This window comes from Corticium candelabrum, chromosome 1, assembly GCF_963422355.1.
Source record: "Corticium candelabrum chromosome 1, ooCorCand1.1, whole genome shotgun sequence".
Taxonomy (NCBI): domain Eukaryota; kingdom Metazoa; phylum Porifera; class Homoscleromorpha; order Homosclerophorida; family Plakinidae; genus Corticium; species Corticium candelabrum.
The window spans coordinates 8,349,288-8,375,341 of record NC_085085.1 but is presented as its reverse complement, the minus strand read 5'-3'; the positions used below and the strand labels follow the sequence as shown (position 1 = coordinate 8,375,341).

The 26,054-nt window shown below is 40.0% G+C and overlaps 1 protein-coding gene across 3 annotated transcripts in view; it reads left to right on the top strand.

The window, feature by feature from the left end:
• Positions 1-26,054, top strand: part of LOC134187687 (leucine-rich repeat-containing protein 9-like) — a 56,898-nt gene that overhangs the window by 18,134 nt on the left and 12,710 nt on the right. For all 3 annotated transcript variants that reach the window (XR_009971146.1, XM_062655842.1, XM_062655852.1), the window contains 15 exons: positions 1,389-1,506; positions 1,563-1,680; positions 3,554-3,614; positions 3,692-3,780; positions 3,832-3,947; positions 4,057-4,202; positions 4,554-4,620; positions 4,680-4,799; positions 14,063-14,122; positions 14,258-14,389; positions 14,446-14,663; positions 15,084-15,132; positions 16,779-16,889; positions 16,971-17,037; positions 20,411-20,556. Coding sequence is in view for 2 of the 3 variants with exons in the window: in XM_062655842.1 (XP_062511826.1) it covers positions 1,389-1,506; positions 1,563-1,680; positions 3,554-3,614; positions 3,692-3,780; positions 3,832-3,947; positions 4,057-4,202; positions 4,554-4,620; positions 4,680-4,799; positions 14,063-14,122; positions 14,258-14,389; positions 14,446-14,663; positions 15,084-15,132; positions 16,779-16,889; positions 16,971-17,037; positions 20,411-20,556 (1,618 nt within the window). In the remaining variant the exon portion in view is untranslated. The remainder of the gene's footprint in view (positions 1-1,388; positions 1,507-1,562; positions 1,681-3,553; positions 3,615-3,691; positions 3,781-3,831; positions 3,948-4,056; positions 4,203-4,553; positions 4,621-4,679; positions 4,800-14,062; positions 14,123-14,257; positions 14,390-14,445; positions 14,664-15,083; positions 15,133-16,778; positions 16,890-16,970; positions 17,038-20,410; positions 20,557-26,054) is intronic.

Sequence of the window (26,054 nt, the reverse complement as noted above, 5' to 3'; positions counted from 1 at the left end):
ATGTAGGATGGTGACTCTGAGCGAGGCACCCTAAACTGCACTTATCTTACTACACTCCTTTCTTCAAGATCTGCAGCTGTTGGTGGAGTACATGAAGCAACAGTTCCACCAATGTTCTGAGAGTCCTGCTGTCATGTTATTGTCTGACAGTGACGTTACTCTTTCTTTTTACTTTGCTTTTCCTGATCTCATGTGTGTAATCTTAGTTATATGATGGTAGTGTCTGCTTTCATTCACTCTCTTTACAGTCTATGGTGGAAAATTTTGTTATACTTGCTGTGAAATCTCTGTTCTGTGGCTTTTTTGGAGCCCGTTCCAGAGATGTCTTCTTGTTATAGGTCGTGCTTGCTAGTAAGCAATAAGCCTTGAATGCTGCATGCCTACGATTGACTGGAGATGTGAATTCACTTACCCAAATGATATTTTTTGGGTAAATTTAGAATGAAATTGTGGTAATTTTCAAGCGTACTTGTTGGCTGCAGTGGTAAATGTAAACATACTACAAATGCGTGTATAAAAATAGCATACAAGTTATTGTACATAATAGGTCATCGACCTAAGCCTCTCTGGATGCAGCAGGACCTTTGTCAAAGACTTCATTGAGGGTGAAATGAGACCTAGACTAATTAGCTAATGAATGCTTTTTGCTCTCTATCAAGTCATCTTTTGCCAGCCTCGTCTTGCCAATCACTCTCATTCTGTGCCTCTGTGCTTTCTTGCACCAAACTGGCTTCTTGCAGAATTCGTCCACATGATAAACAACGTTTCACTTCCTGTCACGTGCAGGGTCTAATCCGAAGTTCACACACGGGTAGGCGAATGTGAAAACAGATAAGTTTTTTTGTTACTCCTAACTGTTAATTCGAACCGTATCACTTTAGTAAAGTACAGAAATAGCCAAGGTCTCATTGTTACGGCTAGTCAAACTGCGAGCTGGAAAGCGTTTGAATCTTTTCTTTTTGTGAGAATAGGGGAAGTGTACTACTGTATCATAATTTACAAGTGTTGTTTTTCAAAGATCCTTTATTTTGGTGAACTTGAAAAATGTATACATAATTCAAGATGGATTCTGAGGCTACTCTGTGTGCAACATCTGGACTGTGCCCTTTAAATGTTTTGTGTTATTTTCTTTATGTCATATGCAAACATTTACGACTCATGAATTATTTGATGCCAAGTTTACTTTATACCTAGCTGGTTCTTGTTTGTCTGCTTTATGCATGCATGCTCGCTTTTCTGTTTCTCGTTTTACTAGCTATGACATAGCTGTTTCTTTTTGTTTTCTATTCTGTTGTTAGGATTTGGATAGTGTGTGGACTACAAATTTTTTAGTTGAATCAAGGTTTGGGTGTGATATCATTAATTAAGGAGTTCATTGTGTTTCACAGAGGACAAAATTTCAAAGACCTGATTGAATATTTTTTTGTGGTGAGAAACAGTACAGAAAACAACCAGAACGAAGCTTTGCAGGTTATGGAACATGGAATCAAACCGTCTGTTCATCAGGTAGTAGGAAGATTAAGTGGTTTTGACATGGTTTCAATAGTTTGTCTCATTTCTAGGGAGCTGTTTGTTTGACCAACAATCTCTGTGCAGCAGAAAGACATTCATTAAATCAGTTGTTCAAACAATCTGAGTCATTTGGCACTGATAAGAGTTTACTTTTGGCAAACAAAAAGGGTTTGTATTGAGTTTCTAACTGTGAGTGTGCATGTTCACACCGGGCCTATCATGATTAGTGGAACGCCATTCTAATGCCATAAAGAGCAGCATTATAATTGCATTAGTGGCATTAGTGTTTGTACGTGACTTTGGCACCTGAGGTAGTATCAAGGAGAGCATGCTGCTGATGTTTCTGATGTGGTGTTGTATGTTTAAACGCTGCTACAAACGTATCAACAACATGGCGATGTATATGGAAGCGCAGACATGTACTACGTGCCTGACAACTTTCTGTCATCCTTGAAGGTGCTGCTAGAGAAAGCAAACATATATCTCCCTTTTCAAAACGTAAAGCACTGGATTCGTCAAGACATTTTACGCAAATTCTTGCTAGATATGACGGATGAAAACTGCAAGAGCTAATTACACTCACGTGCTCATGAGCCTTACTAATCATAATTAGCGGTGTGAACGCGTTTGGGCTAATGTTGGCCTAATCATAGTTAGCCTAATCATAGTTAGTCTTGATGTTATTTGTGTTTATCCTTTGTAAAGCTTATCACATTTATATCAGGACTGTTTAAAAGTAAAATCATACTGAATTGCAAGCTGAGCTAGATTTTACGTGCCATTTATAGAAATTGAGTTATTGTATTTCTTCGACTACAATGCCATGCTTGAATAGTATGCAGTACTTGAAGAGAATGCCACTCTAAGGTCTCTCTGAAACACAGAATGCTATGCTTGAATAAATGCTATCTGTTGCAAAGGAACCTGAATCTGAACCTGAATTTCAACCATACCAGTAGGGCTTTAGGTCATGCAGAATTGAATGCCAATTTTGACTGTCTTGAGTGACTGACAAATTATGAAATTTCAAGACTTGTTAGACTATAATTACTAATCTTGCAAGAGAGCACAGGAGACAACCAAATGTTGCAAGTCATGATCAGACAACAGAATCTGTGTATCTGTGTCAGTTAGTATCTTTTTGTAATATCAGAGCAGCATTGTTTACAACATGCGGAATTGGACTATAGAACAATGAATCATTGATGCATGCTTTCAAGGACAATGAACCATATCCAGAAGAAATAATACTTCTGATGCAAGTACAGTTGCTTGACAGGGAACCTAGTGCTGTGGAGGAACAGGATAAGTCAGTCTGACAGTGACTAAGAAGATGCAGAAGATGTAATGCAGAACTTCACTCCTTACTGTTAGCTTCAACTGACTTGTCATTGCATGGTATGCATGTTTACACCAGTATTGTGTTTGTCCAATATCAGTACACTAATAAATATACCTCTATTAGTTCAGAGGAGGCAGTTTAAAAAGAGAAAGTTATGCTCAAATAGTATGCCATGTTCGAATAGAATGCTACTCTAGCATCTCTTCAAACCATCATGATGCTCATGGCATTGGTATTCAAGGAATACGGTAGACCAGTCGTTGGGTGTGCTTTTTTATTTACACTATTGTCTATTGTCTAGCTGCGTGTGCTACTTTCCTTTAATTAATCATAGATTGACAGCAACTTGTTTATATTTTTCCATTGCAAAAGTATCTGGGGTGTTGAAAAGAAACCCGCTACTCGGGAAATGATTAATATTTATAAGCACTTGACATTTTTGGGCTGTTGAAGTCCAGGTAGTGGTTAGTAGTGCTTTTCTAGCTACACATGCAATGCCTTAGGCTCTTTTGGCACTTGTGTAACTTTTAGGCAACATTTTTGTTGTATGATTTATGTAGTAATGAGCATGCATCATGTTTAGCTTGGCTTGGAACAGTTTTAGGTTTGTTCTCATGGCAATATGAATTGGAATTGAGCTGTGTCAACTATAAGAATTACTTGTGTGAATGGGGTATAACTATTGTTTACTCTTTCTAGGATTTGTTGTTATTGCAAAAGTCTTCACTGGCAGAACTATGCCTATAAACAGCAAAATTGAGTGAGCTTTTCCTTTAGTTTGATTGGTTTGTTTAAGTACGTGATACTGGAGTCACATGTTATTATGCATTTGTTCAGAATGAAACGGAGTAATTATCATGGTGCGGATTCAGTCTTCAGTCATATTGATAATGTATCACTGGTTGACAAATCTGATATGTCGAAAGGTATGACTCTTGTAGTAACTCTATTGCCTTTGAAGCGACTGTGTTTCATAGTTGAGTCTAGATGCATATCTGTTGCTGGTAGTAATTCTTGCTACGCTCTTTGGTTTCTGTTTGACCACAAAATGGCTTTGCCAGAGTACTTGGTGGAATATGAGCATATTTGTCAGGTGATGTGTGTGTGTGTGTGTGTGTGTGTGTGTGTGTGTGTGTGTGTGTGTGTGTGTTTAGTTTGCATTTAAACTCAATAATTATTGCATTGATTGATTGTGTTAATAGACTGCTCCTCTGACACTGAAGCAGATTGCGGGATTTGAAAGTGTGGGGGACAGCGGCAATGACATGACTACTACTGGAAACTCTAATGATAAATTAGCTGATACTGATGTTCTCTCATTACAGCCAGTGTTTCCACAGAGACCTCGGTATGCAGTGTTGTAGTATAGCATTTTTGTGTAGGATATATACTACAGATGTAAGCAGTGATATTTTAATTGTATTGCAGTTTGCATGCTAACATGATTTTCTTGTACTTTTTATATGCATTTTTGCGAAGTGTACATTTCATTAATTGTGTAACAAGCTGTTGGTACCTCTTATTATGTTGAGCATGGTTTTGTTTTTCTTTTCTTTTGAGGCAGTCTTATTTATCAGCAAAAAGTTTTAATTAATAGGATTCAGCCTGGATAAACAAATAGTTGGTTTAACAATTTGCAGCGCAATCTTTAATTAATTTTTAGTGACACATCATGTGCATTGAAAAGTTTTTATTTCAGGCTTGTGATGCTTACACCAGACTTACTTCTGCGACATTGTGCTGTTTCATCATTGGAATCAGTTCGGGTTAGGACAAGTCGAAAACTAATAGCATTGATACAAATCGTTATTGTGAAACTTCTTAGGTTCTTAATGTTCACAATAATGGTCTGAGCCAATTGCAACTATTGGATACCATGCCTGAGCTTAGGAAGCTGGTTGTCAGTCACAATGAGTTGTTCAGAGTAGACGGAATTGTGCATTTGGTATGATGCATATTCTTGCAAATTTTTGGGTGATTATGTATTTCGCTTACTGCTGTCGTTTGGTCAGTTGGTCCAGCTGCTTGTCAATCATTGTTGTGTCCTTGTCTATATGTTTACTATACCCATAGTTAGCCAGCATTAAAAGAAAAGTTGGGATGGAACATTATTTGATAGACTGACACCTAAAGGTGTTAACTAGCGGAAGTGATTAATCAACTCAAGAGCTAGTGGCACCACCTGTCAATGCTAAGGCCACATCGTTTTTTGTTTCTCATCACCCGAGTTCATAGGTTTCACTCTGACTGGACAAATAAAAACATCACATGACTTGATCAAAAATGCGTTTTAGTTAGAATAGTAGTGCTCTGAAATAGCTAGCAAAGATGGTAAGGTGGCACAGATTCTGAAAAATGAAAAATGGCTGTGGAGCTCTCTAATGATTGACCTGCAGGCTTAAGCCTGGTTAACAATATTGACGCTGACGCCGATGTTGACGTTGACACTGATGCTGGAATAAAACTGAATCCTATCCCATTGTCAGTGTCAGCATCAACATCAAAGGATGCTGTCTGCGTCAAGGTGGTGTCTTTGATGTTGACGCTTAGTTGAGCATCAGCATCAATTTTGTAAACCAGCCTTGAGATTCTCTTATTCACACCTTAAGGCACGTGCACATACCAGAGAGCATGAGAGAGCAGAAGCCTTTTCTTTTTTGCATTTTTTTTTCTGCACACGTGCGCATTCATTTCTGTGCAATAAGGTGATGAGATAACGGCGTAGCCTAAATTTGTTGGCAATTTATTTAGTCATTGTGGTCATGCCATTCGACAATGCTAATCTTTCATTCAACAGTGAATGAACGAGTTCTCTTCCACATAGCTGCTGCATGTTGTCAAAGGCACGCGCATAGGCAAGTGAAGAATAAGGGTATTAATAGCATTTCTACAGGCAGCACAATCCTTAGCAAACAGTCACTGTAGAAAGTGCCAATTAGCACTAAATCAAGAGCAAAGAGGTGTGGAAAATCTTAGAGCCTGGGCCAAGTGGGGGATGGGAGCTTACTTGATCCTTGGGACTATACTTGGGCGAGTACGGTATTGCAGGCCTGGGCAAGGCCACTGGGCTTGATGCTCATTTTCGCTTACTGAGTAATGTCTGGTGCTCTGAATGTCCCTCGCGTGGGTATTCACGTGACTATTGAAATGGGCTCTTTACGGAAGTCTACGCGAGTTCAAACCACCATCAATTTTGATAGGACGGCGACGTCGTGGATAGATGATGGTACTACTGTAACTACAGAACACATTGGTGAACGTCAATTTGGTGAGGTTCAAGGGGTACCGGCTCAGCAAGTTGATCAGGAAGCACAGCCTTAGTCGCTACTTTTATCTACTAGCCTTACGATAGCTAGTAATGATGGTGAATCTGATCATGATGAGTCTGAGCAGCATGTATCTCCTCGTAGGAAAAAGAGGAAACTTTGCTTTCAGAAGTCGTGCACTGATAAACATTTGATGGCTGCTGGTGCAGACACAAACACAATGATTTGCATGATATGTGACCAACGACTGACGTCATTAAAGGACAGCACCGCCAATCGGCACTTGACTCGAAATCATAAGGAGCTTCAAACTTTGACTGACGAATACAAGCTGGAAATTGCGCGATCTTTCCAGTAAAGACAGAAGCAAACGAAGCAACAGCAGTCACTGCAAGAATACACTGATTCATCTTCTCTGAAAGTGACTGCTTCTTGCAAATTAGCTTTCACTCTGGCCAAGTACGAACTACCTCTTTCGTCTTGTGATGCAATGCTTGAATTTGCTAAAGCAGCTGACTCGAACTCTGCTGTTTTCAGTTCACTTACTGGCAGTCGTCGTACTGTAACAAGGAGAACAGTCACGTTACATGAGAAAGTTTTTGTGTCGGAGGTAATAAGGGGAATAAGAAATCTCCTTGGTCGCTAATGGCTGATGACTCAACAGATTCTGGAATGCAGGAGAAAATGATAATGTACGTCAGGTTCATTGATATAGAGCTGCAGTCTGTGGTTACGCGCTTCCTTGGTGTAAAAAGGATTGATGCCGGAAACCTCTGTAGGACCATCATGAATATGATTGGCAGTGATGGATCTGGTTGTGGTCTTCCAACAGATTGTCTGGTTTCTCTAACCACAGATGGAGCATCGGTTATGATGTCTTCTCGGAATGGTGTTTTGGGGAAACTCAGAAATGGTATAGGAAATCACAAACTTTGTCTCAACATTGCTGTCCACACAGACTAGTGCTTGCATGTAAAGCTGCTCAGCATCTGTTGCCCAAATGGTTGGAGAAAGCTGTAACCACGGCTATTGATTATTTTAAAGGCAGTCCATGCAGAAAAGACGAGTTTCAGGCATTTTTGCGACTTATTGGTCAGACACAGAGTACCTCAGAATTGTTGACTACCACCGTGTAAGATGGTTGTCACTCCTCGATTGTGTTGAAGCTGTTTGTGCTGTTTTGCCTTACCTGGTAAGTTTCTTTGAAAGGGAGTGAGCTAACCAGGCAAACAACAGCCAGACAAGAAAGAAAGCAGGCAAATTGTACACCGAGCTGTCAAAGCCGGAATTCTCTGTCTACCTGTATTTTCTTAGGCCACAGCTTGAAATTCTCTCGAATTTAAACAAGCTACTGCAAACACCTGATCAATCGATTCATACTACTTACACAAAGATTTGAGCTGACAGAAGGTTATTTATCTCTCCGGTAGTAATTGACGTTGGAAAGAGCATTGATGACATTGAGAATAGACTAGATGTAGACATTGCCATTGAGAACCTCCCAGATCTTGCATTTCAAGATGAATATATTATACTGCAGTTACCAGTTTGAGAGGGACTTGTTTAGCTGACGCAACATGGACCACTATACTAGATATTCTATTGGCTCCTGTTTATGGAAGTCATCTGTGGAGGTTGGACAAGTGACAACAGTAATAATGGTAAATCAGGCATTCAGAAAAGGCATTAGACGAGGTCTAAGTATGAGGAAAAGAGACTTGATCAAAGATAGACTTGGTAGTTGGTTTATTGAAGCATCTGAAAGAGCGAAGAGGGAGCAGACTCTGTACCTGAGTAGGGCAATAGAATCAAGGAGTCGTCTCGTGAAACATATGGCTTGGCCTATGTACAGAGAACAATCAGATAGTAGTAAAAACATTTTTTGCAGTTATGTATGATGACTTAAAGAGACATTTTGGAGATTTGCGTTAATTAATTAATACAACATTTCAGAGACGTGTGCTAACATACATTTGCTGGAAAAAGCAATGGCTACGTTGATGGAAGTGACAAGAACTGCAACGCGAAGTTAACAGTTGAGTCCATGCAGTTTTTACAACAGGGCCCCCTTCATTGAGTGGTAAAACAGCGGTTCATATGTGGTTTGTCGCACATGAACAATAAGAGGATAAGTAGGTGAGTGGTATCAATGTCCGGATTTGTTTCGTCATCCATCGCGCTTTTGCGGAATCATGGACATGTTGTTGATGTTACGTGATCTAACACGTGATGGCAAGAAAACCCTCTTCAGCATCACACTAAAAAGCGTTGCTCGCCTGATAAGTATGAGTAAGTTCAGAGTAAGTTTGCATAAGTTTCAGCTACTGAACCGAATAGCACACTATGCAAACTGCAATCTAGGATAGCTATAATTAGAAGTTGGAGTCCCGATCGGACACGTTTCATCAGTTAAAAGCATTGGTAAGCATATCTTGTTCTACAAATCCATCAAATGTCTCAATTTGATTTTTGGTATGCGGGGTGAAATTTTCTAGCGCATGTGATCGAAATGCTCCTTTGAAAAAGGCTATCACTAAGAAATAGTTTTATTTAGATTTTGCTTCTTACGTTATCTCTATTTTCTTCTTTCTTTTTGCTAATGTAGTTTGTGTTGTCTATATACCCCTAGAGGGAACTGTACCAGTAGGATATCAATGACCACCAGGAAGCGCTGAACGTCATCGTCAACTGACCGTTCACCAGACCACAGAAACTCCCCAACGACTGAAACGAGTCATAGTCTCATGGACAAAGCTAGAGAAACACGAGAAAGAAAGACAGTATTATGTGTCGTTATGCCCCTCCATAATGGGCAAGTATTATTATTTGTCGTGCTCAACCAGATCAGTCTGGTTTGTAAAGTCTATTACAAGTACTGGAAGCAAACCCTGCTTCAGAAGTAGAAAGAAGACATGACTTTACGAAGGATCCGAGTAGATCCCAGAAGTACTGTTTTCTGTAAGTGCTGCAGGTTGTGATGACCTGGAATAATGTCCAGCCACTGTGTAATACCTGCATGCACTGTGCCCAATGCTTCGAACACCACTGGAACAACCAGTGTTCAACACTGCCACATGGGGCTTACCTTCACCCACAAGTCACAATGTGGTCAACTGTTTCCAGGTCTACACTGCACAAGTGGTAAGTGGGACTGACATCTCAATGCAGAATGTTGTTCTCTTAATACCGAGTCCAAAGAGCTTGGTCTTGAGCAGCAACAACCAGTCTCTCAGTTGCAGCCGGAACATTTCATGACTTCAGCTATCTGTAGGTCTCTGTCATGCTCACAGGTGGTTTTTCAGTGAGACTGCGATACTGACCATGCATAGGTTTTCTGCCCCAGGACTGTACACGAAGAGAACTGCTGCCTGTGCAGGAATGTTTCACATCTGTGTGAGGTGCTTGCTTGAAGACACCATCACTCAGGATGGTCCCACTTCCATGCAGGCTCTGCGACTTATTGTCCTTAGAGAGACTCTCCTGCAGCTGTGCAGTAAACTGACCGGCCATGCGTCGGATCGAATGAGAGGACCTCCTAGCTGTTACGAAGATAACAGTCCAGCCCCACAATACAAGACTGATACGTTGACTTGATCTGTTGTAACTCTCGACTGCCCTTGGTGCATGGAGCATACAGCTGGTCAACGTCTGCTGCAGGTCCGTGGTCCTCCAATGAATGATACCAAAACCGTAAGTGAGAACCGGCAGTGCAAACTCGTTAATGGCTAGAATCTTGTTCTGACTGTACAACTCAGTCCGGAGAACCATCTTCACTCTGCGAAAGTACTCACGACGGAGTGTCTCCCGCATAGTGCTGTGCTGGATACCATTACTCTCGTCCACACCAAAATACTTGTAGGCTTGACCCTGTTCCAGACAGTTGATGGCGATCATTTTTCTTACCGTCAAGTTTTTATTTTTTACAGTTTACATAGTTTAAAGTTGGAGGTCATAGGTCACTTTGTTTTAGTTTATTTAGGTATTAGTTGTAAGAAACAAGACTTTGTAAAAGTCATGTGACTTGGCGAGTAGCATTAACTGACTTTCGATCTGTGACTATGTGTGTGTGTGTGAAGATATGTGGCTGGCTGGCTAGCTGGCTGGCTGGCTGGCTAGCTGGCTGGCTGGCTGGCTGGCTGTCACACTCAGGAATGCACCACGCCTTTAGTTTGATCCAATCACATAGCAGTATTTGTGATTGGCTGTACATGGCAACCAGAGAAAATGGACAAACCACTAGTCAAATACACCAAACGCTCAAGAAAGAGTTTTTACCAGAACGGTGTAATTTATGTTTGCGATTGACAGGTCTTGTCAAAACTATAGAACAGAAACTACCTGTCTGCAACTGCTAACAAGAAATCATTGCTTTTTTTTCTTGGATTTTGATAGTTATGCAGGAACCTAACATTGCATAAGCAGGAGCAGTATTTATATCCTTTATGTGATAACTCTCATTACTTTGATGATTGCAGACTATTGTAGTGGTGTTATGGACTTTGCACATGTGGTAATGTGAGACTCGCTCTGCATGACTCTAGTTAGATTTATAAGTAGCACGCTTAGAAGAAAAATTGCAAAGTTTGTGGTTTAGATAATATTTTAAAGCGGTTTTCAAAAGGCTCATAGGTGTGGAAGTGTTGGTGTAAACACAACTTCAGTTAATTATTATTAATAGTTTCAGCTATGAGCTACACAAAATGGGACTTGTAATAGATCGTTTGACTTAATAGCGTACTCGAAATGTGTAAAGCTTGACTGACTTCTGGTCTGCGAACTGTGTTTGTGGGTGTGTGGTTAAATATGTCTGTCACACTCAGGAATGTGCCATGCTCTTAGTGCAGTTGAATCTGAGCAGTATTTGTGATTTGTCATACATGGCAACCACAGACAATCAACAAACCTCCAATTAGGTTGTCAAACGTTGATGAAAGAATTTTTACCAGAATAGTCTATTCATGTATGCAATTGCCAGTGTTGTAATACCTGTCTGCAACTGCTGACGCGAAATTGATCGCTTTCCTGGCTTACTATAGCCATACAGGAAGCTAACATTGTATAACCGGTAGCGACATTTATACTCCATAGGTGATAAACACTACTAGCTGCAGGTAATATCGATTAACAGTGAAGGAACACCTCTATTGGTACACTGTCCGTTTTTTGTTTGATCAATGCACCCTTCCACCCACTGCCTTTAATATGGTAATTGTTTGCTTAGCAATAAAGTAGGTGGTTTAAAGTAGGTGGTATAGGCACATCTGCCATGGATGCTGCTGTGTCTGACGGCCATCTGCCATGCTAGGCAGAGCAGTGCTGCCTCTGGTTAACGGCCCCACTAACTGGCCAAGCCTACTATACCCTACCCAAGCAATCCCAATGTGACTGAAAATGAGCACATGCGTATGGCTGCATAAATTTTAGTGACTGACATAGTTAACTGTTACTTAGACAAGCTTAAGTGCAGACTATTTTAGTGGAGTTATAGACTTTGTGATCACATGAAACTGACATGTGCTTTGTACATGTTAAATACATAGATTTTACATTACATAGATTTTACAAGTAGAATGCTAAGAAGGTAAATGGAACCTAAATTCGTGGTTTTAGACAATATTTCTGTCGTGGTTTTCAAAAGGCTCAAAGCTGTGGAAGCAAGGGCGTATTAAAACACATTTTCAGTTGCTAGCTATTTGTTCTTAACTTATTGGTTTATCTTTTTGTTTGTCATTTTCAAAGTCACCTTTATTTCTGTGGCCTTTAATTTATATTTATCATCTGGCTGGTTGCTAAAGTAATTAGTAGTGCTGATTCCCTGGTTTCAATATGTTAAAAACTAAAGATTTCAATGTTGAAAATATATGTATTGGAGAGACAGACAGACAGACAGACAAACTGACAGACATCAAGAATCAGTTTACTTTTGAAATCTACATGCAACACGACTAAGCAACTCTACTGTCCCAATTGCACATAAACTCTACCAAGCTAAAAAATCTACAGAAACCAGCCCTAAGAAAAACCAGGCAAACCTGTCTGTTTGTCTGTCAATTTCATTTATTGAAACACAAACCCTAGGTTACATTTCTAACACTAAATGCAAACAGGCTACTGAGTTTAACTTTAGTTTAATGCAATCTACTTTGATAGTCTCTGTCATATATGTTCTCGTCTACTTCTCCAGGTAAGACACGAGTTAGCTTGTGGAGGATGACTTTAGTGTTACATCGTTGTAAGATTATTGAGAATTTTTCCTCCAGAAACCTCTAAAGTCAGCTTCATTTATATAGCTGTCAATGTCTCTTGATCTTCTTGCTAGTTTGTTTAAATAAAGTAGTTGGTAGCTTCTGATCCCCAAGTTCCAAAATGTTCAAATACTAGAGGAGTTAAATTGAGGCTTGATGTATTGCCGGCAAGTTGTTGTTTGTCATATCTGATCATCTTTCTTTCCTCCCATCTTGCTACACCATAACTTTCTAAAGCTGCCTGCTTTAAAGTGTCTAGGCTGAAAGGATGAGCCATGGCTATGTCAAGGTCATACAGCTATACACCCAGAGTTGTACACAGCTATGTCTGGTCTATTCCCATTTTCAGAGTAACGATGTTGAGGTTCTTTCTCGTGATAAATCTTTAATTTATGTAGACAAGTGCTCTGTGAATTTGCAATTTTATCATGCTGCCACACAGGGCCACCTCCGTGTTTGCATGTAAGAAGATGATGTACATCTGCCAACTTGCCACATGCACACTGGATGTTCCAGTTGACAAAAGTATGTTCCAACTTCAGAGATGCTGCGAAACAAAATTCGTCGGGTTTAAGTGCAAGAATCTTTTTAGTAGGGAGGGCCTCCAGCCATGACCCAGCTCTATCTGTTTGTCTGTCTGTCTGTCTGTCTGTCTGTCTGTCAAAAAACATCTATTGGTAAACATCAACGCTATTACAGTCAACGCTAAATCACTATCTATGAGTCCAAGAACTGTCTGTCTGTCTGTCTGTCTGTTTGTCTGTCAATACATATATTTTCAAACATGGAACTATTATACATCACTGCAAAGCACGTAACTAAAGTCTAACACCACACAACCTAAAACTTGCAAACTACAAACAAAAGCTTGTTTGTCTGTGTGTCTATTTCTGTCTGTCTGTCAGTTTGTTTTTTTGGATGTCTGAGTGCCGGTTTGGTTTGTTTGCTAGAAGTTTGCCATTTGGTGGCTGCATTTGTTGCCTCAGAAAAACGTTGAGTCAGTTGTGAGGAAAAGTAGCTATCATTGTCTTTGAACTACTTGAATGCCCAGCATTTGTTGTTGGGTCCTGAAGTGATGGAGCTACCAGTACTGTATTTGTATTCTTATTCAATGTGTTGGTTGACCAAGTTGGAAGTGGCTAGTTCAGAGAAGCATTCTGTGATTGATCAAGTCTTTCATCTTTGGCAATTATGTTGGGCATTATTTGGTGGCATGTTTTGCTTTGGAGTGTGTGTAATGTGTGGGATATTGAGTGATGTGTATTGAGTAGGAGTGTGAAAGTACTGTAAAATGATGACTGCAGATAGCAGGGTTATTTGAGTTGCACTTGTTTTACCAGCTGGTAGCCTGTTTTACAGATTCTGAGTCTAGATGTTAGTATGTAACATAGCTAGAGGCTATGTTGAGGGACTGCAGTTATGGCCATGCAGTTATATGAAAGAATAAACCCAACTGTCTAGGTACCAGCAGTATAAGTACAAGTTTAAACGGACTGTCTGTTTGTTTGTCTGTCTTGTCAGTGTGTTGGTTGTCTGTTTGTCTGCTTGTGTTAGTGTGTCTGTGTGTCATCTATTTCTCCTTTTCTTTCTCTTCTTTCTGGTTTTTTGTTTTCTCTTGTTATTATAGAATATGTTTGTGGTTGTGTGTTTTCTGTTGTGACATGTAAACAAAAAGTTAGTATTGTTGTATTTGTTAGGAATATTTGAGATACCTTGATCTGAGTCACAACAACCTTATTACATTGGAAGGACTTCATGTAGGTTTGCAAACTATTTACTTTGTTTCTTATTGGAAGAAGTTGCAGTGTATTGAGAGTAAAGTCTATTTATTGCTTTTATTGCAAATAGTCAATTGAAGAATGCAAGGCTCACAAAAAGTGTGATTTATATAGAATTTGACAAGGCTACAACACATTGATGTAAGCTGGAATCGATTGGAAAACATTCGAACTACGCTTCTTGTACTGAGAAAACATTGTCCTTCTCTTACGTCACTAGACTTGAGGCACAATCCATGGAGAAAGGTGTGTAGTCATTTGTGAACTCAATGATTAGTTATGAAGTGTCAACTCATTTACAGCGTGAGAATCTGAGGTTTCATGTGCTGGGTCGTTTGAAGCAGCTGCAGTCATTAGATCAGCAACCAGTTACTGAAGAAGACATGTCTTTTGCTTTGAGACTCTTATTGTCATATCGAGTGTCAGTAACCATGTTATTGTCTCGTTCTTGCGTCAATGAATCTGAAGCTAAGTCATTGGATTTACGATCTACAGCTGAAGTGATATCTGATAGAAGCAGGTAAGATGGATTAAGAAATAACATATGTTCATACAACAAGCCACATACAGAGTATCATTATCATTGTCTCTGTTTGGGATCAATCTGTTGTGGAGAGATATCTTGGTCAGCTTCTAAAGGGCTGTGCGAATGGTACAGTAGATAGACAGTCAGGTAGGCAAAAGTGTTATAATGCATTAGTCTGCCAATTATATTTTGATCGCGGAGTAACAATTTTTGACTGCTTATGTTTTATACAAACAAGACACGAACAACACTATGTTTACAGTCACTGCTGTATGAAGTTAACAAACAGCCAATATATGTTGTTCAGAATGCAATATTGAATAGTCGCAGTTGACTTCTATCTTTGTCATTTCTTTGATACAGCGACTGACTGCACTGGTTTGTGGTATAGGTTTCTAGATATGCTCTTTTTAGGAACAGACCAGAGCGGCTAGATGATGATGACACTGTGTGGTTCACAAAGGTGAGTGAAAAGAATATGTGGCTATTTATATGTAAATTAAAATCTTCTTGTTTATTTGCTCTCAGAATGTTTATATACAAATTTACCTCATTTGAATTTACTGTAACCTCAATTTAAGGTTTTATTGATGCCATTTTTCTATCTTTACCTAAAGATTAAAGGGTAACTGCAACGCAAAAATCAAAACTCTTTTATGTTCGAAATTGATAGTTCTAGTTGCATATATGACAGGGAAAATTGTTCTAGATTTTAAGTTGAGTTTTCGCTGAGATATAGCAGGTCAAAGTTGCTTCCGTTTCTTCAAGTTCCGTAATGGGCGTGGTGTAGTGTACACGTCATAGAAGGGAGACTCCAAGCTAGCGTGTACTGTCAACAAAGGAATCTGTGGCAAAAGAATGGTTTGGTGTTGCGTGGCTGCAGGATGCACCAATTCGCGCAAGTCATACGCAAGCGTGTTTCGATTTCTGAAGATCCCCAAGCTAAGAAAGAGTGGGCTAATAAGGAGCACAATTGCAGAGACTACTACTGAGTACAACACGTCCTACTGAGTGGACAGGAGTTTGTAGTAGTCACTTTAGCCTGATTGCTTTGAGATATATGTACAGCCAGGTTTATTCAAGAACTTGGTCTGGGTGTAGAAGAGCGAAATTGAGGCCACCATTTTCCAACTACCTGCCTCCACACTTCAAGACCGTAGCACTCTGGAACCTTAGCAAAAGAAAAGGAGAGCCGCATTTGAGAAGCGGGAAATATGAGGATAAGGAAGACTCTTGTGCAGAACTAAAAGTACTGCAAATGAGGTCAGACTATCTAGCTACTCGCGTCTATAGATGCTTTGATCATCATGTGTGGTGAATGCAGTCGTATGCATTACAGCTACTGTACAGTGAAGTCAAACCTTGTGTCAACGTAAGAACTTCAGCTCATTTTGTTCTCTTTCTCACAGCAATAGAGTTTTGCATGAACTCACTAGTACACTGTGCCACTATTGTTGCTAGTATTCGACCTATTGTGTCATTATTTGAGACAACCACACATACGTTTTGACAGCACACGCACTTAGTCTCACGTAGCCAGACCCTTACCCCGCTCTCATGCCGTGGGAATTTTGAGGGCAGGGTTAAGGTCTGGCTACGTGAGACTAATAACACGGAACGTTATCGTCACGTAAGAACCTCCAAAGGGCTCTTCAGAAGAAGAATTGTCGCTGTCGTCGCCTCTATCCTAGCAGCGTTGCCTTGGATATGAAGATGTAGTCATTTTTACAGGCCGATGACTATACAGACGGATACGCGTCTCCCTTCTGTGACGTGTACAGTACACCACGCCCTTTACCGGAACTTGAAGAAGCGGAAGCAACTTTGACCTGCCGTATCTCAGCAAAGACATAGCTTAAAAATCTAAAATATTTTTCCTGTCATGTATGCAACTAGAACTATTGATTTCCATCATAAAAGAATTTTGATTTTTGCATTGCAGTTATCCTTTAGTCAGACATATGAAACTACTAGTCCGTACGGGTTGTTGGTATTGGGTTTGCAGTATTCAAATACTCGCTTGTATAATCATAATCATTATCTATGTAAGTTATTTTAGTGGAGTGTAAGGTTAGAATCAGTTTGTTACTGTTCGTGTTGTGTTATCAGATTACAACTTTGAATTTGGATGGGCAAGGCCTCAGCAAGTTGTCTAATGTGGACAAGCTGGTAAATCTCAAATGGGCTTCGTTTGCTCATAATTATATTAGCAAGATTGAGGTACGTATTACTGCAGTTATGAACTTTTAATTGTGTGTATTCAATGTACATGTACAAATGATTGATGTTGGACATTGTTAGGGGTTAGAGGCTTGCAGACATCTTCTTGAGCTCTCACTGGAGGACAATTGCATCACTAGAATAGAAGGTATGTTCTGTTTACAAACTAGTACAATGAAAAGGTAAAGTAGACACATTGGACTGTACTTTTTTTTATTGCTGTGTATATTTGAACTACCATATTAACCCACATTTTGCTGCATGCCGGTATAATTTAAGTTGACCAGGGTACTGGTATACTCCAGGGATTACTGGCATGCAGCAAATGCGGGGTCAAATGACTGCTTCAAAGTACGTGCAGTTTCGTTTCAATGCTATATGATTTTCTCCCACGTGCTAGACTACCGTGGCCTCCAACGCTTGTTTGATGCTTTTCCATGGCAATCGTCTTTCTGTTGCCTCTTGAAAGTGTCATCCAGCTTTGCCATCATTTACGTGCGCGGATGTTAATATCTCTATTGCCTCACCTTCACTTGTACCACCCATCTCACCCACCTTATACCGCATGCCGGTTTAGTTACCGGAACTGCCTTGTGTAAGTTTTGGTAAACTTCACTTATACCAGCATGCAGCAAAATGCGGGGTAATACGGTGTCTATGTACCTGATTTGCGTGGGATAGATGTCAGTTGGAGCAAATCAATGTTATGTAGAATATCAACTTGGAAGTGTTATCAAACGTTGTTCTCTATTAGTTTACTACTTTTTTCAGGAAAGTGTCTTTAGGACATACAAACTAAATATATGGGTTTGCATGAGTGCCTGCACAGAGCCGGTCCAGCTGGCCGATAGCTGCTGCCATGGCCATACCAATATTAGAAACAGGACTTTCACCAGAGAGCGATTGCTACGAACTTTTGATACAGGCTATAGATAATTAATTAAATAATTTATTTCTTTGAGACAAAAGGGTGCCACTTTTTGACCCTGTATACCCAGACTCTCTGTTGTATTGTTGTTGTAATCCATTTTATTCGTTGTAATATATTGTTTGCCTGCAGATAGATGCTGTTGGATTAATTAAGCAAATAATGCACACCCAAATTGCAAGAATCGGCACACCTTTACTTTTTCCAAGGAGGAGCATAACATGAACAGTGACGAAATTCTGTGATACAGCACAGGCGAAGAATTCAAATCACCTGTTTGACAGTGCTTGTTAGCGCACGCTAGGCTGGACCAATCTGAATTTGCTTCTGCCGGCTTTACCACATCACTCACAAACCTTCTCCATGCCCCTCCTCTAGACACCTGCGCATATGCCAGCCGCCATATTGTCACGTGTCCATCTTGTGCATCCACGCGGCAGCTGCCAACACCATGGTTCTGATGTGCATTCATGTATTTGTTCATGTATGCATTAAAGGAGCACTTCACCGATTGACACACGCTCATTAGCTGATCGTTTCTGGTCTTTTTTCAAGTTGGGAAGTTTGGCGCTATCTCAGAGCTAACTTGATAGCTGAGCATTATGATCACGCAAAAATACAAAATCGTGCGAGACATTTTCTTCAAATAACGTCCATTATGTGTAGGTTTTGTTTTACCACTTAGTGTAGACTTTGATATTTGTGTAGGCGAAAGTAAAATATGCTGTCACATCACTGACTTACCTTCAATCAATGGCAAAAAGGACACATACGGCAATGGTTCGGCTGTAGAATGAAGGCACTTGTGTCACATGATTATGTGCGGTGACACACGTTTCCATGTGTTTTTTGCATCACTCAAGCCCTTTTGTACTGTAGTATGGCCTCCATTCGTAGAAAGAAACACAGAGAAAAGTGCGAAAGACCGAACGATTGTAAGTCGTTCAAGATGATTATTTGGAGTCTACAACGTACGAACGACTGAGTCGCTTATGAACTGTTAACTTGTTCTCTTGTACTGTCAGAGTCGCCTGAAGTGTCTAGACTCGTCTCTTGTGTGCTCTGATAGTTGGCCTCAGAAAGCAAGACCAAACCAATGCTCTGCACAACACAGCAAGTGTTTGGTCTACAGCCCAAGGCCTTAGCATACGTTAACGTCTACTGCGCATACGTGAATCGGTGAAGTTCTCCTTTAATTTAAACATATTAAAGCTGTGAGCCTGTGAAACCTACTGACTACAATAACGTGTTAAATTATGAGTGGAAGAATGTGTTCATATTAAACAGATACCGTGTACATGTGTACCGACTGCCCACCCGCACCTAAATTCAGGAAGAGGCTGATGTGAAACTATATATGTAGTTTGTATGGCCTTACATGTACAGATATCATATATGAACTTGGTCACTAAAAGGAAACTGATAATCTATGTTAGCTAATTATTGTTTATTTGGGTATGTTTGTCTGTTTCTTGTGTGTGCACATGTGTGTGTGTGTGTGTGTGTGCATGTGTGCGACTTTGCAGAAATATTCAATGGTACTTACATTGATTTACATGTACAGTAGACCCTTGCATTCCACGCTGTTTAGGCAAGCCACAGAGGAATAGAGGTTGGATAAGTGAAAGAACGGATAATCGAAGCGTTGGAGTTTCAACCATACCTTGGAGTTCCAGTCCGCTTTTTTGAGCCCCAGTATGTACATGGTTTGAACTCTGAAACATGCACAATACGCTAGTGACAAAATGATTGCACAAAGACGTAATACGTGCTACTATACGCAAACTACAATCACCATAAATTTTGTTGATCCTTAGTCATAATTAACCATAGTGCGCATGCACACAGACACAGCGATGTAACTCGATGTGGGTAAGGAAGTAAGCTTGACCGGTTGGTGGGAGTGACATGCGTCACTCCGGGCAGCAGCAGCACTGCCTAAAGTGGCAACTGGCCATCTGGCGCAGTGTCATTCCCAGCTGTTGCGCCTACCCCGCCAATATCTGTTAGGTGCGGGTGGGAGGGTGGGTGGGAAGGGCGGGTGAGCGAAGCACAGTGAAAAGCAGTGGAGAACAGGAAAGAGCATCAGATGACAAGACAATCAATTACACACTGAACAGGTAAGCAGCTGCGCAGCTGGTTTACCTTTGTCCCAGTATCAATTAAAGCCCGCCCTGATTCGCTATTACTAATATCTTTAAATCTACACAACAATAGTTCTACTATGGTAATTACCTACAGTCTAGAGCAAAACATAAAACAAAGAGTCTGTCCAAAGTTAACTTACATTAGCTAAAGCTAATAACATAACTAATCCTAGAAGCCTCCATATGTTTCGTCCTGATCACTGCATTTTGTCACTGCGCTTGTGCAAATGGGTTTGTGACGTAATATCCACTTTGTGAACAGGGTTGGATATGCGAGGGTTAGATATGTGAGGGTGTACTGTACTAAGAGCCATTGGCTTAGCAGTAGGCTGTTTGATTTGTTTTCCTTGCTTGTTTGTCAAGTAGTCAGTCATCTACACAATTTTGGTACATGGTTAAGATTGGGAGATCTTTTATTCTATTGTTGACTAATTGGTTTGTGGAAGGTTTGGCTCACCTGACATTCCTAGAAAGATTGAACTTGTCTCACAACACAATAACAAGTCTAAACTCATTTTCTGTGGGTAACTTGCATCACTTGCAAAGGCTGAATATTGATAACAACCAAATAACAACATTGGAGGGATTGCAGGTGAGACTGTTATGTTAAAGTCTAATCCGGTTAACCCTTTGTTAAGTATTTTTGGAGTGTACCATACCCTCTCTCACCGTTGTGTCCGGTTTCCGTATGACATGACAATACAGGAACTGGACAGAACGGCGTGGAAGGGTCTTGCTGATACAAGGCTAGTTTTGGCAAGCTATTAATCAATTGGAAGAGTGAAACAAATAGACTTTGGTGTAAATGCTGACAGTGTATTAAGTGTTTCTAGAAGTGTTCAACGCTTGATGTGTTAATTTATTTATGAGAAAGTTAACTTTTAGTGGATATAGCCATCAGTGACCCAGTAGAGTGATTGTGGCTATACAGCAATCATGAATGACTAGCCGAAACCCAACCAGTGGAAATCAAACTCACACTGCATCGTCAATTAGAGGCTATCTAGAGAACTTGTTTGTGCGCGACATTTGAAGTACCAGTTTTGCCTTTTCTTGTCCCTTGTGTGCTACTTTTAACTTAATTTATGTTGGCCATTGCTCTTGCTCGAAAAAATGCAATGTACACATTTGCCCATGGGCAAACACATGTTTTGGTAGAAATATTCTCACTTTTTCAAACTTTTAGCCTTGAGACTTGTTACTAATGCCACTCATTCACGATTAGGCCCGGTGTGAACACGCTCTATAGCTATTTCCAGTCTAAAAAAGCATGATGCAACTTGTGTATAGGACCAGTGGCGTTAGTGCATTAATGCCAAACTATCATGATTAGGTCCATCCAAAAAGGATGACGCAACTTGTCTTAAGCATGACATAACTTCCGGGATGCATGATGCAACTTCTGCGACGGAACAAAGCCCAGCCGAGTCGAGTCTCCGGCGAGTCGACCACGAGCACAGGCACAAGCCAGTTGAAATCGCACTTGTCCGGCAACGTCGGCGAGCCGATCCGTCTATCCGTCCGACCGACCACGTGTGTACAGACGGGACAGACAAGATGGCTCTTAGCGCAATTATATATATATATATATATATATATATATATATATATATAGACAGATAGATAGATAGATAGATAGATAGATAGATAATTTATTAGATATATCCAATTCTCTAGTACAATGACATTCGATAGATACGGCAAACTACATAAAATGTCAACTAAACTCAAACCTAAACTCTAACTTAAGAAACTAATGTGGGCGTGCCTGGACACGCCTGAGTTCATCATCTAAAATGGAACCACCTTGAACAATGTTCAGTTTTTTCATCATCACACGAGCATTTAGTTTCTGCAGTGTAACAGAAAACCGACGTCTCCAGTAGGTCTTGAAGTCAGCAGAGTTGTTCTTTCCTTCTTTATCTTTGGACTTGAGCGATAAAGTGTTCAGATAGATAGATAGGGGATGCCATTATCTTTGAACTAACTAGTAGTTGGAAATTACATTCATGTTAAAACAAGATATGGAATGTGATGAGTTTATTCACATATCACTAAACCTGTTTTGACAGTTTTTATGTTACCTGCTATGCATTACAGTTGTTGGATCTGTCTGGTTTAGAATATGGCTGCTCAAGACATGTTGCAGTGGTTAGGCATACTCTTTTAGACAAGATAGTCATGAATATTCAGAGTGTTTTACACTAAGTAAACACAAGATGTTAGTGTATGTGAAAGCATTGTTAAATGTGTTGTTGCAGAATTTTGTCCATGTGTTCTTGCTATGTTTGACAGAGGGTATATTGTTATTCTTTGAATTTGTTGCTACTCTGCTAGGCAGTATGATGACATGCTATAGCAGTTATAGATGTTTAAAGGGGAAGTCCAACAAAAACGAACTTAACTTGTATGAGTAGATCTTACCAAGACAAATCGATTGGTATAAGTTACTCCGTTATCTTCGCTTTTGTATACGAGAACGAGCGATGTTTCTGTGATGTGCAACGCCTACACGCCTGCTCCGTGCTTCCTGGTGGATTAAACTCCGCCCACTGCAAACGAATCAATGCGTTTACGGAAGACTGCTACGGATATATTGAGAATGACGAATGTGAATGCGAAGATATTATGAAGATCTGCCTCCTTGCCATCAGTGGTTCCTCTCTAAAGTAAAATGGTGTCGGTAGAGCTGTTTTTCTGCCAGACTTGCAAGCAGAATTCCTCAATACCACACCACGACTTACCTAGAGAACGCGCTTGTGCTTGATTATTTGTTTATCCTTGTTCTTTAAATATCCGAAGAGAAACGTTCAGCGCGCCGTCTGGCGTGTGCTACAGAGGACGTTCCTATTTTTACATTCGGTCTGCTCACATTCTTTTGCCGCTGATTGGTAGAAGGTTACAATCCCGGATGTAAAAATAGGATCATCCTCTGTTGCACACGCCAGACGGCGTGCTGAACGTTTCTCTTCGGATATTAAAAGAACAAGGATAAACAAATAATCAAGCACAAGCGCGTTCTCTAGGTAAGCCGTGGTATTGAGGAATTCTGCTTCAAAGTCTGGCGGGAAAACAGCTCTAGCGACACCATTTTACTTTAGAGAGGAACCACTGACGGCAAGGAGGCAGATCTTCATAATATCTTCGCATTCACATTCGTCATTCTCGATATATTTGTAGCAGTCATCCGTAAACGCATTGATTTGTTCTCAGTGGGCGGAGCTTAATCCACCAGGAAGCGCAGAGCAGGCGCGTGGGCGTTGCACATCTCAGAAACATTGCTCGTTCTCGTATACAAAAGCGAAGATAGCGGAGTAATTTATACCAATCGATTTGTCTTCGTAAGATCTACTTATACAAGTTAAGTTCATTTTTGTTGGACTTCCCCTTTAAGAGCTGTAGAAAGTTGCCATGTTGATTTTGTTAAGCGTTATGTGGAAATTTGAGAGAACAGTTACTGTAGCTAATGGAATATGATGACTGGGGTAATAGAAGCTAAATTTTTACTGGTTAGTCCTAACCGGGACACTTTATAATAGAAGCTCACCGCCCCGTTCTCCGCATGAGCAGAGATTAGATATGAATATTACCAATGGTTAGTAAATTTCTATTAGTAGTAGTTGTAGTTGTATTTGAAGGGTAACTGACATGAAAAAATAGAAAATTATTTTATTGCATTTTTTATTTCTTAACGTTTGTATTCCTAAAATTAAAAGTTTAATTTTTGAAACTACGTTTGTGAAGATATTGAGATGTAAACGTACCTGCCGTGACGTCATAAGAGGAACGGAAACGGCTAGAGCACATGCTGGCAATAGAAATGTCTGAGGAGATAGTACACCTGGTTGCCTGCTGGCTGCAGTAATGTGCTCAGAAAGAAAGCGTGGCTTTGATTCGACTTCTCCAGTTATGCCAAGATGTCAAAGAAATGGGCAGCACAAGGAATCAGTGGGATGGGCCAACTGCACGTTCAAACCTGTCTAGACTCGTCTAGTGCATATTCTCAGCGGAATGTTTCAAAATGGAGGATAACGTTACTATGAGGCTTCGGGCTTTTACCCAAGGTAAAAGGAGACTGAAGTCTGAAGCATCAAGCTGCACTGGCAATTTGTGCATTCATGTACTAGGAAGCAAATTAAGAGGATTGCAACATGACAATGTGAGAAAGTCAATAAATCCAGAAGGGGAGAAAAGGCTGAAAGAAAGCATGAGAAATGAAGGGTCACAACGATAGACTTGCTTGTGACGATTTCTCCAGTAGATACTGCTACAGCGAGCAGGAGATGAGCTTCATTGCATGTGCAGGAGATACCATTTAGTATACACAGTGGCAGTATATCATCAACTCACAAGACTCCATGTGCTGGAAGTGTGTTGGAGAGAACATGAGTTGTACTGCCATCCATACTCACTAATTAATAAGAATCATGAATTGATAGCAGAAATCTAACTGGTTTTTTCTCACCTTTTTCATTAAACAAACGAATATATGAGAATCAGTTACCCATGGTCAGAGCAAACAATATTATGAAGTCTCTCTTAATTTAAATTGATTCTAATAATTTATGATTATCTCAGACTCTAATTTATGAGGATGTTTGAAACTGCTGCAAAAGGATGGGTGTGAGTATTATTGATAATTGATTACAATCTTCAGAAGTTTCAACGCTCTCAACGTACAAACAAAAATAACACCAGTCACTGGCCGTTCCAGTGACAGGTATGTTTCACATGAAAACTAACCATAATTATTGACGGCTTTCTTTTACTTGAGATACTCTGTAGCTAGTGTCTCATAGTGCCTTCTGACGTTTGAATTGTGCTTGGAATTTCCATTTTATACAAAGCAGCCAACAATAATCAGTAAAAGCAATATCACTTTTATAATATTTTAAGCACTTGATATTCTATTGCAGGGTGTGCTAGCATTTCTAATTAAGCCATTTTGCCAAGACATTGTAAGTACATAGACAGTAATTCTAAACAAACCAGAAACACACTGCCACTACCAACAACAGCAACAGTAACAACAATTGCCATTGCAACTAACAGTAAGGAATTAAAAAGACTTTGCCCTCATATACCTGCAAATGCTACGTACTGGACAGGACTAACACCAGGACACTGATCAGATTTTCGACGTAATTAATCCACATCAACATCAAGAGAAGCTCATCTCTTCGGTTTAAACTTACTTGCACGCACTAGCAGTAGGTAGAAAATAGTCACAAGCAACTCTATCGATCATTAGAATTTTTGCAGGTTTACTCTTCATTTCTTAGTCTTTCTTTCAGCCTTTCTTGTCTTCTATATTTGTTGACTTTCTCACATTGTCACGTTGCAGTGGATTCGTCTAGTACAAATTGCCAGCGCAGCTTGATGCTTCATGCTTTAGTCTGTTTGCACCTTGAGTACAGCCCAAAGCCTCCTACTAACATAATCCTCCGTTTTGAAACATTCCGGCTGATAATACGCACTAGATGGGTCTGAAGTGCAGTTGGCCCATCCCACCGATTTCTCACTTGTTTCACTAGCATTGTTCATTTCCTTCTTGGCATTGTTGGAGAAGCAAATCAAAGCCACACTTTCTTTCTGAGCACATTTCTACTGCCAGCATGCACTCTAGCCACTTCCGTTCCTCTTATGATGTCATGGTGGGTGTACGCCTACTATACATCCGGAAGCAACTTTGTGCCTCAATATCTTCATTAATGTAGCTTCAAAAATTAAACTTTTGATTTTTGGGGCATACGAATATTAAGAACTAACAAAAATGCAATAAAATAATTTTTGACTTTTTTATGTCAGCGACCCTTTAATTAATTTATCGTTGTACGCATTCATTAAGTATATCGTATTCACCCCATTCTAATTTATTATGAAGTCTCTGAAGAATTCTCATGAAATATTCAGAGTTATATCCCGTTTAATGATATCCTGTTCTGAGATTATCAATTATTAGTTAATATCTCGTTGGAGACAAAAACTGTAACTGAGTGTCTCGTTTAACAAATTCCCATTGATTGGATTATTGATTGTTAGTTAATATCCCATTGAAGACAAAGAAAATGGATTTATTTATCGTTGTAT